Below are 13762 nucleotides of genomic sequence, written 5' to 3' on the forward strand. Positions count from 1 at the left end.
CGTTAACAGATGGAAAACACTACTCATGCAAATAGCATGTATACTCTGTGCTGTTATACCAAAAGCCAGTCAGCTCTTGCCAAGCTCCGGATGTTGAACTGCAGACAAACAAGGGCCCGTTGCATCTGCAGGTTGGGATCACAGCGCAGCCAGCAGCTCTGTGCCAGAGGGACCTCTCAGCAGCAGACCCTTCCTAGCCTAGTCACCGCCGTGGAGCTGCACTAACACAAGTACAGCACAAAGGATATCTTCTACAACTACCTCCAGGCAGTTCCTTGGAGCCTTTTATTCCTAAAAATCTTTTTAGCTTAACTAAACGCAGTATCTTGAAATATTGACATTCCCACAGAGCTGCCTGAGGATTACAAAGAGGTCTGATCTCTTGTCATTGTGGCAGAAGCAAGGGCTCTGATCAAGGACACAGCTGTCCTAGTTTCATCTGGGATAGAGTTAATTTTCTTCAGAGTCACTGTTCGTACTGTGTTTGGGATTTAGGATGAGAACAGTGCTGATAACACACCAATGCTTCAGTTGTTGCTGAGCAGTGCTTAAGCAGAGCCAAGCACTTCTGTGCTTCTCACAGTGCCTGGCAGTGAGGGGGCTGGCGGTGCACAGGGAGCTGGAAGAGGACAGAACTAGGAAAGCTGAGCCCAGCTGGCCAAAGAGATATCCCATGCCACGTGGCATCACATGGCAATATAAAACTGTGGGGTTGGCCGAGGTGGGGGGCAGCCACTGGTCGTGGTTCAGCGGGTGCTGAGCAATTGCATTGTGCATCGCGTGCTTTGCTTATTCTTGGCTTTATTATTTCCTTCTCCTTCTTATTAAACCGTTCATAACTCAACCCACGAGTTCTCGCACTTTGACCGTTTTTTGAGTCCCTCCCCCAGCCACTGCAGAGGAGAGCAGACAGCTACAAGGTGATGAGCTGCCTGCCCAGTTAACACCACAGCAGCAGCTTCACAGAGCTGTGGAGGGGGACTGGATGGAGCCCTCACCCAGGGGCAGCCTTCAGAATACGACAGCCTTTGGAAGGGAGCCGGGGACACAGAACTGGGCAGGGGAAAACAGTCTGCTAGTGACTTGCTGTCCCCAGGTGAGAGAATGAAGATAACACAAGTGTTTTCCCTCCTGGCCTGAGCACATCCACAGCTCTCCCATGGCAGGGAGACGCTCAGTGCTGCGCCAGGTCGGTGCACACTGTGGTGCCCCACAGATAACACCCTGCATGGGGCTTGCTCCTGCCCCGCCACCTCAGCCCCACTTTCAAAATCATGCTATCGCAGTTTCGTGGTTTAACCCGGCCGGCAGCTAAACACCACGCAGCCGTTCACTCCCCCTCCCCCTCTGGGACGGGGGAGAGAAATGGAAAGTGAAGCCCGTGAGTTGAGATAAAGACAGTTTAATAAGACAGGATAATAATAATAATAATAATAATAATACAATGATGATAATAGTACTACTACTAATAATATGTACAAACAAGTGATGCACAATGCAATTGCTCACCACCCGCTGACCGATGCTCAGCCTAACCCCGAGCAGTCCGGCCCCCTGCCCTGGCTAGCCACCCCTATCTACTGTTTAGCATGACCCCAGATGGGATGGAATACCCCTTTGGCTAGTTTGGGTCACCTGTCCTGGGTCTGTCCCCTCCCAGCTCTTACTGCACCCCCAGCCTGCCCGTTGGCAGGACAGAGCAAGAAACTGAGATGTCCTTGGCTTGGTGTAAGCACTGCTCTGCAACAAATAAACATCGGGGTGTTATTAGCACTCTTCTCATCCTAAGCCAAAACACAGCATTCCACCAGCTACTAGGAAGAAAATTCTGTTCTAACTGAAACCAGGACACAGCTTAAGAGCAGCCGATCTGGATAGCCAATGCTGGAAGGTGCTTCACCAGCTTATTGCACACTGGGGATGTGGCTTCTCTGTCCTAGCGATCCCCCGGCCCCAAGCATGCAGCACAAGCAGCTCACCAGATCCTCGACCCCGCAGCAGCACGGGTCCGTGGCAGCGGCCAGGCAGGGCTGCAGCGTGGAGCCCTTGTAGCGGCTGCACGGGGCCCGTGTGGAGGCACTGCACCCACTGCGTCACGCCAAAGGTGCGCTGCAGCCACCAGCAGCACAGGGATCTTCCCCAGGTCCCTCATGCACCACGCGCATTACAAGCACATGGCTCAGTGCACACAGGTCCCCAGCGCCCAGACCGGCACCTGCACAATTATACCTGTGCCATTTGCACAGCCTGTCCCCAGGGCCCTGGCTGGACTCACAATGTCCCTGCAGGCAGCAGCAAGGCGCAGTCTGTGCAAAAGCAGGCACGATGAGTTCTAAAAGAGTGCTGTAACTTCCCCAAAGCAGCCAGACATACAAAGTGGGGGCAGTTGCTTCTGCAAATAGTTTAACATATATTTATAAATAGCATCCTGCTTTTTGAATAGATTATTGGGCACGATACATAATGCCCTCGTTGGTTATGGCAATAAAGGAATTTGGAGAAGTTCCATAAAGCAATGAGACAGTCGTGGGCTGCACTCCTGTCTGGGATGCAGGAGGACAAGCTGGGGAGCGTTGCTTGCACGAGTGACTGGACTCTGCCCCCCCTCCTAGGTCAGTGCAGACCCTCAGGAACTTCACCACGCACAGGGTGAGCAGTGCATTAGTCTGTAGGAACTGTTTTCTGCAGGATGAATCATTTCAGTACAAAGAAGCCAACAGGCAGGGGCAGCTGTGAATGTCACACACCCAGCAGCACACCCACACCTGGAGTTACATTTTGGCTCCAGAGGGGCCAGCAACCAGAGCATGGTCACTGCAGGGGGGACAGGAGCAGATCTGGGAGTGGGCTGCAGGAGCCCCTTCAGTGCTGGTGCCACCTCGTGTCACAAACCCTACCGCCCGTATCTTCTGGTGCCCAGGCTCCTTTAAAGAAGCCCGGGTCTCGGGATGAGGACCAGCTTGCTAACAAGGCAGAGAGCTGATGTTTATCAGCCTGGCTGCCTCTGAGAACAAGGAGAGATGCAGAAGCAATGGTGGAGTCCTTGCAGCCCTGCAAGCACAGATGGTTCCTATGCTCCATGCCACGCAGACTACAAGGGATCACAGTCCTCCAGCACCTCCCAGCTCACACCAGACATCCCACTCAGAAGCTGAGCAATACCAGGGGGACATTTTTGTTGGGGAAAAACAAACAAACAAACCATTGCATTTGGTGACATCTTCATGTGCCATGCGTTCCTTCCAGGTTTACCAAAGTAGTGATAAGAAAACAAAGAAAAAATGTTTTTGAAAAGGTAAATCAGCACTTTATTGTAACTGAAACCCTAAAAATGCTTGAATTTGAAACATGAGCATTTTAATGGAATGCTTGTTCCAACAGCCTGTTGTGTATAAGTGTTTATCCATCCTTAATTCACCTTCTGAGATGCTCTGTTCTGCCCTGCCTCATCTCCAGTCACTCACCCAGAGGGACACAGGTGTCTTGTGATTCCCATGTCACAGCTACCAGCCCCATGTGCTGGTCTCAGATGCCCAAGGGCATCTCAGGTGGTGTTGGGCCCCTCCAGTTGAACACGGAGCTGTGCCAACATCTCTACAGGCTGCAGGAGGAGGCTGGACGCACACTTCACATCAGACTTTCACATTTCAGGTTCCCCCACCTGCACCTACCTCACTCCATCATCAGCCATGGATGAACAGCCCAGGACAGGCCACACAAGCTCTGTGTGTGTGTGTTCAGCTTCACGAGACCTTAGCAGATGTTCCACCTGACTCCATGAGCATGGCCCAAAGCAGAGACATTTCCCAGCAGCACCGTCCCAAAGCAGCAGCAGCATTTACCACCAAGGAAATTTGCAGATTCTTGACCTCATTAAGCAGCACACCTCAGGCCACAGCTGCTGCACAGGGACCCCAGCAAGCCGGTGGCCACCAGCCCCTGGCATCAATCACACCCCTGTGGCCAAAGCTGAGACTGGCTTCTTGAGGGAGGGAAGAGCTGAAGCCCACCAGCAGACACACAGCCTGCCAGCCACCCCCAGAGGCAGCTGCTGCTGCAGGGATTGGCTTTATCAGGGCAGGTCAGATGAGGCACAGCTGCTGGCACCGGCACCATCAGCATGGGGTCTGCCACAGGGAGGACATTTTCCAGCCACAGCCGATCAAGCACCCAGCCTGTCTCCCCAGACCGATCCTCCAACCACGTCTGGAAAGGTGAAGAGAGGAGGAAGGAGAAACAAGATGCAAAATAGCAAGCAGGGATAAAACACAAAGTCTAAGTTTGTTACTGGCTGCAGAGTCATGGAATGGGAGGAGGAGGAAAAAGAAATGGGTAGAAAACTCCTCATGGGACATTTTATAAAGGAAGGGTGCTGGGAGAGAAAAATTTGCAAAGGAAATGAGTGGGAAACCTGGAGCCAGAGGAAGAAGACTCAGTGCTTGGATGCAAGGGCAAAGAAGGGAAGGGTAGGAGCAGGAGGGTAGGGAAGGGATAGGACTGGAGCAGAACTGGGCAGAGGTGCTGAAGGGCAGGGTCTGGGCTGATCCTGACCCTGCTCACCCAGGGCAGGGCTGGGAGAAGGGCAGAAGCTCCAGAAGAGCACAGCCCCAGCAGCTCCATCTCCTAACACTACAGTTCTGAGTCATTATAGGCAGGTCTGCAGCATCAAACCTCAAACCTCCCAATCAGTTATCATGGTTTGTGTTATAAAGACAAGGCTTTAACAAACATTATGCCTCAGGCTCACACACAGCAAAGCAAAAGGGACAAGACTTACAAAGAGACAGCCCTGATCCCAAGGAATGGTTTGCAGAAGATATCTTAATCCCTGGTGCCGTGGGTGATGCTGGGGAAAGCACAAAGCGTTTGGGATTTGTTAATCAGAGAAACTCTTATCTAGTGCATGAAACTAAAAACTGCAATGATAGGTGGGTAGAAACCAGCTGTCAACATATTCAGGATGAAAAGCTAGGTTATAACCATCATGGATAGTTGCCATAACCCTCACCATACCCCTTGGACTTCACTCCCAGAGGAGCAGCAGTGGCAGAAATGACAGATTGACTTTCAAAACAGTTTACTTGGCAGAGGAAAAGCTGATGCCTACAGTGGCAGGAATGAGGCTGGGTGGCTCAGATACTCCCTGCCTCTCTCCTTTAGGGCCTTTACAAAAGAACAAACAAACAAACAGCTTTCAAAGTGCCACCATTTCTTTTGGAGTCCATATGAGAGCCATGCTTATGTATGATCTGGTCTTCAGCATTAGTGCAACAAAGCTGGTGAAAGGTCTAGAGAACAAGTCTTACGAGGCATGGCTGAGGGAAGCGGGGTTATTTCATCTAGAGAAAAGGAGGCTCAGGGGAGACCTTATCACTCTCTACAACTACCTCAAAGGAGGTTGTAGTGGAGTGGGGATCAGTCTCTTCTCCCAAGCAGCAAGCAATAGGATAAGAGGAAATGGCCTGTAGTTGCACCAGGGGACCTTTAGGAAAAAAATATTCACTGCATGGGTTGTGGAAGAGGCTGCCCAGGGAAGTGTTTGAGTCACCATCCCTGGAGGTCTTCAAAAGACACGTAGATGTGGTGCTTAGGGACATGGTTTAGTGGTTGACCTGGCAGTGCTAGGTTAACACTTGATGGTCTTAGAGGTCTTTTCCAACCTGAATGATTCTACAATACTATGATCCCCAGAGCTCAGTTCCTAGCCTGTAAAAATGTATATTTTCCCTCCCTGGTGTCTTTTTCTGGTATGTTTTTCACCTGCATATACATCTGGACTCTATCTGCAAATGGGTAGCACCACATTCAGGCAGGGCCTTCACTGTGTCACAGCACAGAACCCCTCATTTCTGAATGCAGGACATCCTTGCAGCTAAGAGGGAATTAATTCTCATAGACTGAAGAATGCTACAGCACACAGCTTCTTATTATGCACCCTGCTACCTTTAGTGTACGATGAGACTGAAACACAATCATCAACAAACAAGGTTCATCATTTGGACGAAGCAGTTACGGTGTCTTGTTTGATGATGGTGCTTTTGCCAGTATCTCAGCTGCTGCATTGATCTCACCTTCTGCATCAATCAGAGCCTGCAAGTTTGCACGTTGGTCCTGGAAGCCCATGGCATGGAGCTGCTGCATTTGTCTCTCATACCTGACCTGTGGTGCTTGCTCGTCCATCTCAATCTGGTCTTCTTCTTCACCCTGTTCTGACACCAAACTTAGGTCATCATCAGACTCATTGCTTTGTGTCGACTCGTCCATGCTTTCCAGATCCAGCTCCACATGTGAGTCCCCCAAACTCAACATGAAATCCGGTGCCTCTGTGGTGAGGATCTGTAATCCCAGCTGGACCTGCAGCAATGCCTGCAGCGCCCTGGGGTTTCTCAGCAAGGACGAAATCTCAGCGTTCTCCATCTCTGGCGGTAGCTGCTGTGCACTTTGATCTTGAGGTAGAGAGTTTTCATCTCTTGATGTGTGATCGCTATTCAGCAGCATTTGTGCTGGACCGCTGGGGTTTGTTAACGCATCCTCCAGGTTTTGCATGAGTTCTGCGTTTCCTGTTAGCTGCTGCACCATGCTCTCGGCCCTCCCTGAGTTGGAGACCACCACACCTGCTGCAGGACCCAAACTCAGCACAATAAGACTCTCGTCTGTGCCGTTTGCCAGTTGTCCATCGCAGTCACATACACTGGCTCTGTTGGACCGCGGAGCCCATGGGTTGGGCAATGGCCTCCGGTTTTCAGTCCGGGCTGGTAGCTGGGCCCCGTTCAGGGACAGGTTACTGTCTGGTGGAGCAAACAAGTTGTTGCCTATCTGTGCCTGCACAGCATCCAGGATGGGCTCCTCAACTTCCCTGTAGAGCTGCTCCAGAGCACTGTACCCACCAGGGATGCTTTCGAGGTTGTTCATGGCCAGATCGTGGTTCCTTACCATCTCTTGCATTACAGCAGGGCTGCTGTGGGCCTCTAATATTTCCCTTATCGTGTGTGGGTTGGTGAGAATGTGACCAATCTCGGGATTTTGCTCAGCCAGCTGCTGCACCTGAGGGTTGGACATGATGATGTCCCTGACAAGGCTGGCATTGGCAAGGGTGTTCTGCACAAAGGTGCTCTGCGCCACCTCGCTTATCAAGCCATGCACAAACACATCTTGTCCTTCAATGCTGCTCACCAAGTCCGACACATCTATTGAGTCCAGGCCTAGGATATTTACACCTGTCACCCCAAGGAGGAACCCCTGCAAAAACGTGTTGTTGTTGATGGTGTTCATATCCAGCCCTGAACTGAGGATCCTAGCCATGAGTTCTTTCATGGTCTGCACCACTATTTCCTGGCCAGACATCAACAGCTCAGACAAATCCTGATAGCTCAGGCCTGGGTTTTGCAGATCAGCTATGCTTTCCAAGAAGAACAAATTGGAATTACTGCGGCTGGGAGGCTGCATCAGGGTGGTTGCAGCTCCTTGATCTGGCAGGCCCTCCTGTGGTCTCTTTTGGGACCTGATGACAAGGTGGATGCTGACCCCATTGTGGACTCCATACTGGCTCAGAGTATCTTGATCTTTGAGGACTTTTCCAGCAAATATCAGCACCAGGAGATCAGGGGGAGTTTTAAAACGCTGGCCAATGTCTTCCTTAAACTCCTGGATGGTGCTGCTCTGAGCAACCTCAAACTGCTCCTTCTGTTTGAGGGTTTTTACAGTCACTTTGATGATATTTGAGGAGTCCGTGGTGACAAGAGGCTGACTATCCCCTTTGCTTTCAGACATGGTGGCTTTGAGATTGGGGCTGTGCTTCAGTCTGTCAGAAAGCAGAGGCACTGGCAGAAGGTGGGAAGCAACGGGGGGCAATGGCTGCCGGCTGAAACAAGGGGTGGCAGTGGTGCCTGCTGTGGTGACAGCTGCCAGGGGGGAGCAGTGACACGGGGACAAGGACCACCTCTCCCCACCGTGCGCCCAGAGTGCACATACCAGCCAGATGTTGCACAGCTGCTCCCCGTGCTCAGTGCCCCAGGGGTCGCCCCATCTTCCTTGTCCCGTCCCCTCGGCCACGCAGCCCGGCCACACTGCCAGCCCCGTGTTGTGACATCACGCTGGTGTCAGAGAGACCAGCAGGGCACGGGCAGGGGGCACCTCCCCTGGAGACGAGCTTGGGCACCCTCGGCTCTGCCATGCACATACAACCGGGTCTCAGGGACACAGGGAGACTGCAACACAGGAAAATCTGGGCTGAGGGGACTCCAAGACCACTTCCACCACTTCAGTGCACCGGCCAGGTGCAGGCTGGCCCCACCAGCCCTGCTGTGATGCTGCCAGCACTGCTGAGCACCCCTCCCACCAGCTTTGCTCCAGGGACACGCTGGTGCCTGCCAGCCTTTGGGTCCCCTCGAGGCTTTGCTGCCAGCCCTGCATGCACACCCATGCCAGCACTGTCCCCCCACAGACTCCTGGCAGTGCCACCTCCATGCCAGCCACCCCTCTGAGTACAGCTGTCTGAGCAGGGCACGTCCCCCTTCCTCAGCCCGAGCCCGGGGCATCCTCCCCTCTTCAGCCAGGAAATGCCACCACCACCAAGTGCACCTCACTCAGCTGTGAAAGCCAATGCTTGCTTCAAAACAAAGCCAAAAGGAGGTAAATTTCTCCTTTCGTCCCATTCTTTATTTCCTGCTTATGTGGTGCTTGGAAAAACTTCTCACTGTTCCCAGGCTGCTGCTCAGTTTCTTCATCAGCAAACTTCAGCGACTAAACTTCATGGTGCCAATATAAAACTCCAGGTGCATATCAGAACTACAGCTTCACTTGTTCAGTCTTTTTTTCATAGCCTTTAGGTTATTTGATGTTGACATCAACTTTATAAATTACAAAAGTATTCTTTTGACCAAAAAATAAAAAATTTGAAAGTCATCCATTTGTAGAGCTTGTTTCACACCCGAAGGACACTGACCATGTCACCTGGTAACTCCCTGAAGGATGCGGTGTGGTTTCTGCTTCTGGACAGAGTGCCAGGTGAAGAGCACACCCAGAGCCCCAGCTCACTTGCTTGCAGTAACAGAGTTCCTCTGCAGTTACTTGTTTGACCAGACTGTGCTGGCACCAGCTCTATCACTCCACTGGCACCCTTTTCCTCCTGTTTGCCACCACACAGAGCAGCTCCGTGCTGAAAGGCTCCCACAGCTCACCCCTGCTGCACCCCCGGGAGCAGCCGGGCAGTCTCACAGCTGGGATATTCTTCCCTACCCACATCCCAGATTTATCCTAAATGCCAATAATGTGCCTATGTAGTGCCTCTCCGCTAATAAATCAGGAGATAAGTAAATCTGGGATGGAACTTAGAAGGAAGGACTTTTCCAGCCACTCTTCCACTTCCCTCCCCATCAAGGAGGGCCATTAACCTAAGCAGCTTTGGTTCTTCCTGGAATTTGATTTCTGGAGCTTGCTGGGCTTGGAGGCTGTCCCAGGAACTGCCTGTGGTTTTACTGCATGTTAGAAGCTGTTGCTCCTCCTCAGACATTGTTCATACTAGGGGGAGGGGGGAAAGGGAGGGTATTTTCTTGACCCAGAATTGGTGCTTGCAGCTTGTGCAGAGCTTCTGGTGCCCCCCAGGGCCCACAGACAGCACGAACTATGGAACTGACTGCTGCTTCTACCACAGGGAGCTGCAGACCTTGCTTATCTGTGACCAAGCCTGAGAGGTCTTTGTGTTAGAGACTGTTGCCAGTCCTTCTGAGTTCTAGGTTTGCTGGAAAAAAAAAAAAAAAAAAAAAAAAAAAAAAGTCATCCTCTGTGTGATTTGTTGCTGCTGTGCATTCTCAGTGGAGAGCACAAATGGTGCCGCCTGCTGGGACCCCCCCAGCAGCAAGGCCATCACCCTCCTTGTGGGGATGAGTAGCCATGGGGGGACACCGTGACCTGGTGGGACACGCTCCAGAAACCTCCTGCCAGGGCCATCTCTGCTCCTGCCCAGGGCAGTGCTCGAGCAGCAGCCTGGCCCCAGTGGGTGAGCGGTGCTGCTGCAGGCACCTCCGTCAGGGCCCACGGTGCTGCTGCTGGTTTGGGCTGGTGGGGCTCAGGGGAGCGCAGCTTTGTACCAAATAACTTCCATTCTCCACATGGGCATATTATCTGGATCAGGATAGTCACTGTTGGAAAGACTACTGTTGTTCTCAGGAGCTTCTCACAGCAGTTAATAATTCTCCCTATTCAAAATAATGCTCTTACTTTTAATCAGAATATGTCTGGCTTCATTTTCCACTCATTCAAATTCATCAAGGGCATTACAGCGATCCTCAGCATCAGATGGTTTCTCCCGGGGCTGCCATTCTGCAATGAAGATGCCTCTACATCTCTTCAGGAATTAATGTTTTGCTCCCATTACAGATCAAGTATTTTCTCCAGCACTCACACAACATGTCTGGCTTGCCCCCCTGCCCTCCAGACATCTCTGCTGTCTCTCAAGTCGTGACCCCAGAGCAGCAGGCAGGACCACAGCACCACTCGCACCACGAACCACTCCAGCCCCTCGCTGAGTGCGCAGCCCACCTTCACCTGCTCCTCCCCAGGCAGCCAATTCAAGGCTGAAGCAATCTGCGGGTTCGTGTGAGCCACAGGCAGGTGAGCCAGGCTAGAATTCACCTGCTTGTCCTCCACCAAGCCCAGCAATGGGGATGTGGGGGGAAATTCATGTAAACAGGTCACTAATCAGAAGTGCTTTGTTCCCTGAGCTTGTGCTGTGCAGGCAGCATCCCTGCAGCGCCCCAGCCATCGGAGCAGAGCTCTGGGTCCAGCCCTTGCCCTGCTCTGCACCCCATCAGTGTCTGATCAGCCTCTGATCATCGCTGAGGCTGCTCTCCTGCATTGGTCAGGCAGCAGTTTGGCTCCTGTGGGTTTTGGGATGAAATGCCTCCCCCCAGGCTCGCGGGCGCTGAGCACCTACACAGCTGGTACAGGTGGGCACACGTGGGTCTGCTCAGCGGGCTCAGAGGAGTTGGCTGTGACACCCAGCAGTTCCTAGGGCCGAAGGTTTATTTCTCACAGCCTGTAACTCCACTGGGGTCACCCCACCTTGTCTTTCTCAACACAGCCCTGTGAGATGCCCTGCTTTCATACTCCTTGCACTGAACCAACTCTCAGATGTTACTGCTGCAGAACAAAGCTGCTCAAAGTGCTGTTTTCTCCCAGTGGTCCCCGCCTCATTTTGTCCCCATCTTTATCGCAGAGCCCCTCTGCAGCTGTTGCACGGGGACTGGGCAGTGCTGGATGTGCTGGGAAGGAGTGGGTCCCTCCAGGACGCCCCCACAGCCCCAGCCTCCCTGTTCCCTCCCCACCACGAGGAGGGGGCTGCAGCACGCATGCACGGCCCTTCCCAGCCTCCCAACAGGTTTCAGAAATGAGCTGCTGGGCACTGGCAGAATGACGTGAGAACAGACTGAGAGGAACAGGGGCCTTCATCACCACCATCACCCCTACACGGCTGTGGGAGCACCTTGGGACTCAGCCTGTCGGCCAAGCGTCACCCAAAGAGCCCCCACCAAAGCTCTCTTTCCCTCAGCCCCCTGCGTTTCCCCAGAGGGGAAGGGGCTGCAGCCCCTGCTCTGCACCTGGCTCCTCCTGAGCATGACTTTGCATCCACCTCGATTGACTTGGCTGTGTAACAGCCTCTCCTTTGTCAACAGTATGGCTGTGTTGGACTTTGCATCATCTAAAAACCTCATTAGCAATGATTTTATGCTTGTTTCTACACAACTGATAAAATCATACCTAGTATCAGACCTGGTGTCCAATCCCTGCTGAATCTCCCCAGAAATATATGGAAAACAAGCTCTCAGTGAGGAACTATCACTGCATCAAGACCTTGCAGTTAGCCAAACTCCATTAACAACTTCTTTATTTATAAGTAGGCATATCATTTGTTTCTTTGACTATCTGTTTGTTATAATGAGTTATTTATCTGAATGTTGTGGGGAAAAAAATACAGTGTTATTTAGCCCTCAGGTAACTTTATCACCCAAATACGGAAGTCATCAGAAAATGAAATGAGATGATTCTATGGAAACTGAGCACCAGAAATAAGTACTGATTGCCACTGATTGCATTCTTGCCTTTTCGCACTGTATTGATCAAGTCTCATATTCACTTTTCCATTACTTTATTTGGAGCTGATGTCAAACTGAGCAGTGTCAAATTCCTCCGATCATCCCATTTCTCCTTTTTAGTACTGGAACATGGCAGAAGGAGTTGCTTTTCTTCTGTTTTTCTGAGCCTGGCATCAGCCGAGGAAGCCTTGCAGCCTGGTGGCTCCTCCACCAGCCCCTCTGGAGTGCCTGCCCACATGTTGCCTGGACCTGACCCCAGCTTCCAAAGGCCATGGACAGGATGAATGCAGCTGAAAATGAAAATAGTGACAGGCAGAGCCTGCCTTGCAAAGTGCACCGTGAGGAGTTGTGAAGGTGTTGCTGGCGGTGCCAGTGAACAGCTGCGCCCCCCTGCATGAGACCCCCAGGCTGAGGAGGTGAGCCACGCGCTCCTGGATCGACCACGTCCTCACCCCATACACAATGGGATTGAGTATGGGCAGCACCACCACGTAGAGGTTGGCCAGCAGGTTGAGGACATGTCGGGGGACCTGGTGGCCGAAGTGGTGCGCTAGGAAGGAGAAGAAGGCCGGCATGTAAAACATGGTGATGACACAGAGGTGGGAGCCGCAGGTGTGCGGGGCCTTGGGGGAGGCACCTGGGGCAGGCAGCCCCCAGAGGGACTTGAGGGACCGCGTAGGACACGGCGATGGAGACGGCGCCCAAGCTGGCCGAGAGGAAGCTGGCGGCCTCCCCGTACCAGATGTTGACGGAGATGTCGGCGCAGGCCAGGCAGGCCACGCCAATGTGCTCACAGTAGGTGTGCGGCGTGATGCTGTGCCTGCAGCAGGGCAGCCGCTTGAGGAGGAAGATGGCAGGGGACATGATGCAGAAGCTCCTGGCCAAGGCCACCACACCGACCTTCACCACCACAGAGCGTGTCAGGATGGCCAAGTACTGCGGCGGGTCACAGATGGTGATGTAGCGATCGAAGGCCGTCACCAGCAAGACGGCCAACTCTGTCACAAAAACAAAATAGATGGAGAACATCTGTGCCAGGCAGCTGTTGAAGGAGATACAGGTGGAGAGAGACCAGAGGACACCGAGGGTTTTGGGTGCAGTGGCAGGGGACAGCAGCAGGTCGCACGCTGCATGCACAGGAACATGCACATGGGCTGGTGGCAGCCCTGCTCCTTCACCATGGTGACGAGCAGGACGGTGTTCCCAGGAGGGCAGCAGACCAGGATGGAGATCCAGGTGTGAGACTTCTCCATCCCGGGTATCCCCAGATGAAACATGCAGGGTGGGACCCTGACAGGTTCGTCACCAGCATGACTCAGTGCAATGCTTCACTGCCTGTCATCGCTGTGTAATTATAGGAGTAAAGGCTCTGAGAGCAGCTAAGCGGTGCCCAGGATGCAAACAGGAGCAGAGCTCGTGGTTATCACTGCTCAGGGCTCAGACACTTACCTTCTGAACCATATTTTGTCTAGAAGTGCTAAATGCTGGGCAGTTTGGTCCACCAGGGTTTCCCTCCGTTGTCCAAGTCCCCTCACTGGAGCTTGGCAGCCTCATTTCTGCTCTTTGAGCCTTTGAAGTCAGGAGTCTTCTGCCTCCAACTGCCTGCAGCTGCTGGGAACTAGAGCAAAATAAGCAGAAGATCTGTTCCTGAGTCATCAGTCACAGGGATG

At 52.6% G+C, this 13762-nt stretch overlaps 1 protein-coding gene and 1 pseudogene across 1 annotated transcript; both read right to left on the bottom strand.

Annotated features, from left to right (window-relative positions):
* Positions 1-5921: 5921 nt before the first annotated feature.
* On the bottom strand, positions 5922-8095 carry LOC101798708 (ubiquilin-1). The gene has a single exon (XM_072033015.1). The coding sequence runs from the start codon at positions 7768-7770 to the stop codon at positions 6010-6012; it is 1761 nt and encodes a 586-aa protein (XP_071889116.1). The 5' UTR covers positions 7771-8095; the 3' UTR covers positions 5922-6009.
* A 4081-nt stretch (positions 8096-12176) lies between these two features.
* LOC101798525 (olfactory receptor 52B2-like) lies at positions 12177-13404 on the bottom strand (annotated as a pseudogene).
* Positions 13405-13762: the final 358 nt, after the last annotated feature.

The sequence above is a fragment of the Anas platyrhynchos genome, chromosome 1 (genome assembly GCF_047663525.1).
Source record: "Anas platyrhynchos isolate ZD024472 breed Pekin duck chromosome 1, IASCAAS_PekinDuck_T2T, whole genome shotgun sequence".
NCBI classification, from domain to species: domain Eukaryota; kingdom Metazoa; phylum Chordata; class Aves; order Anseriformes; family Anatidae; genus Anas; species Anas platyrhynchos.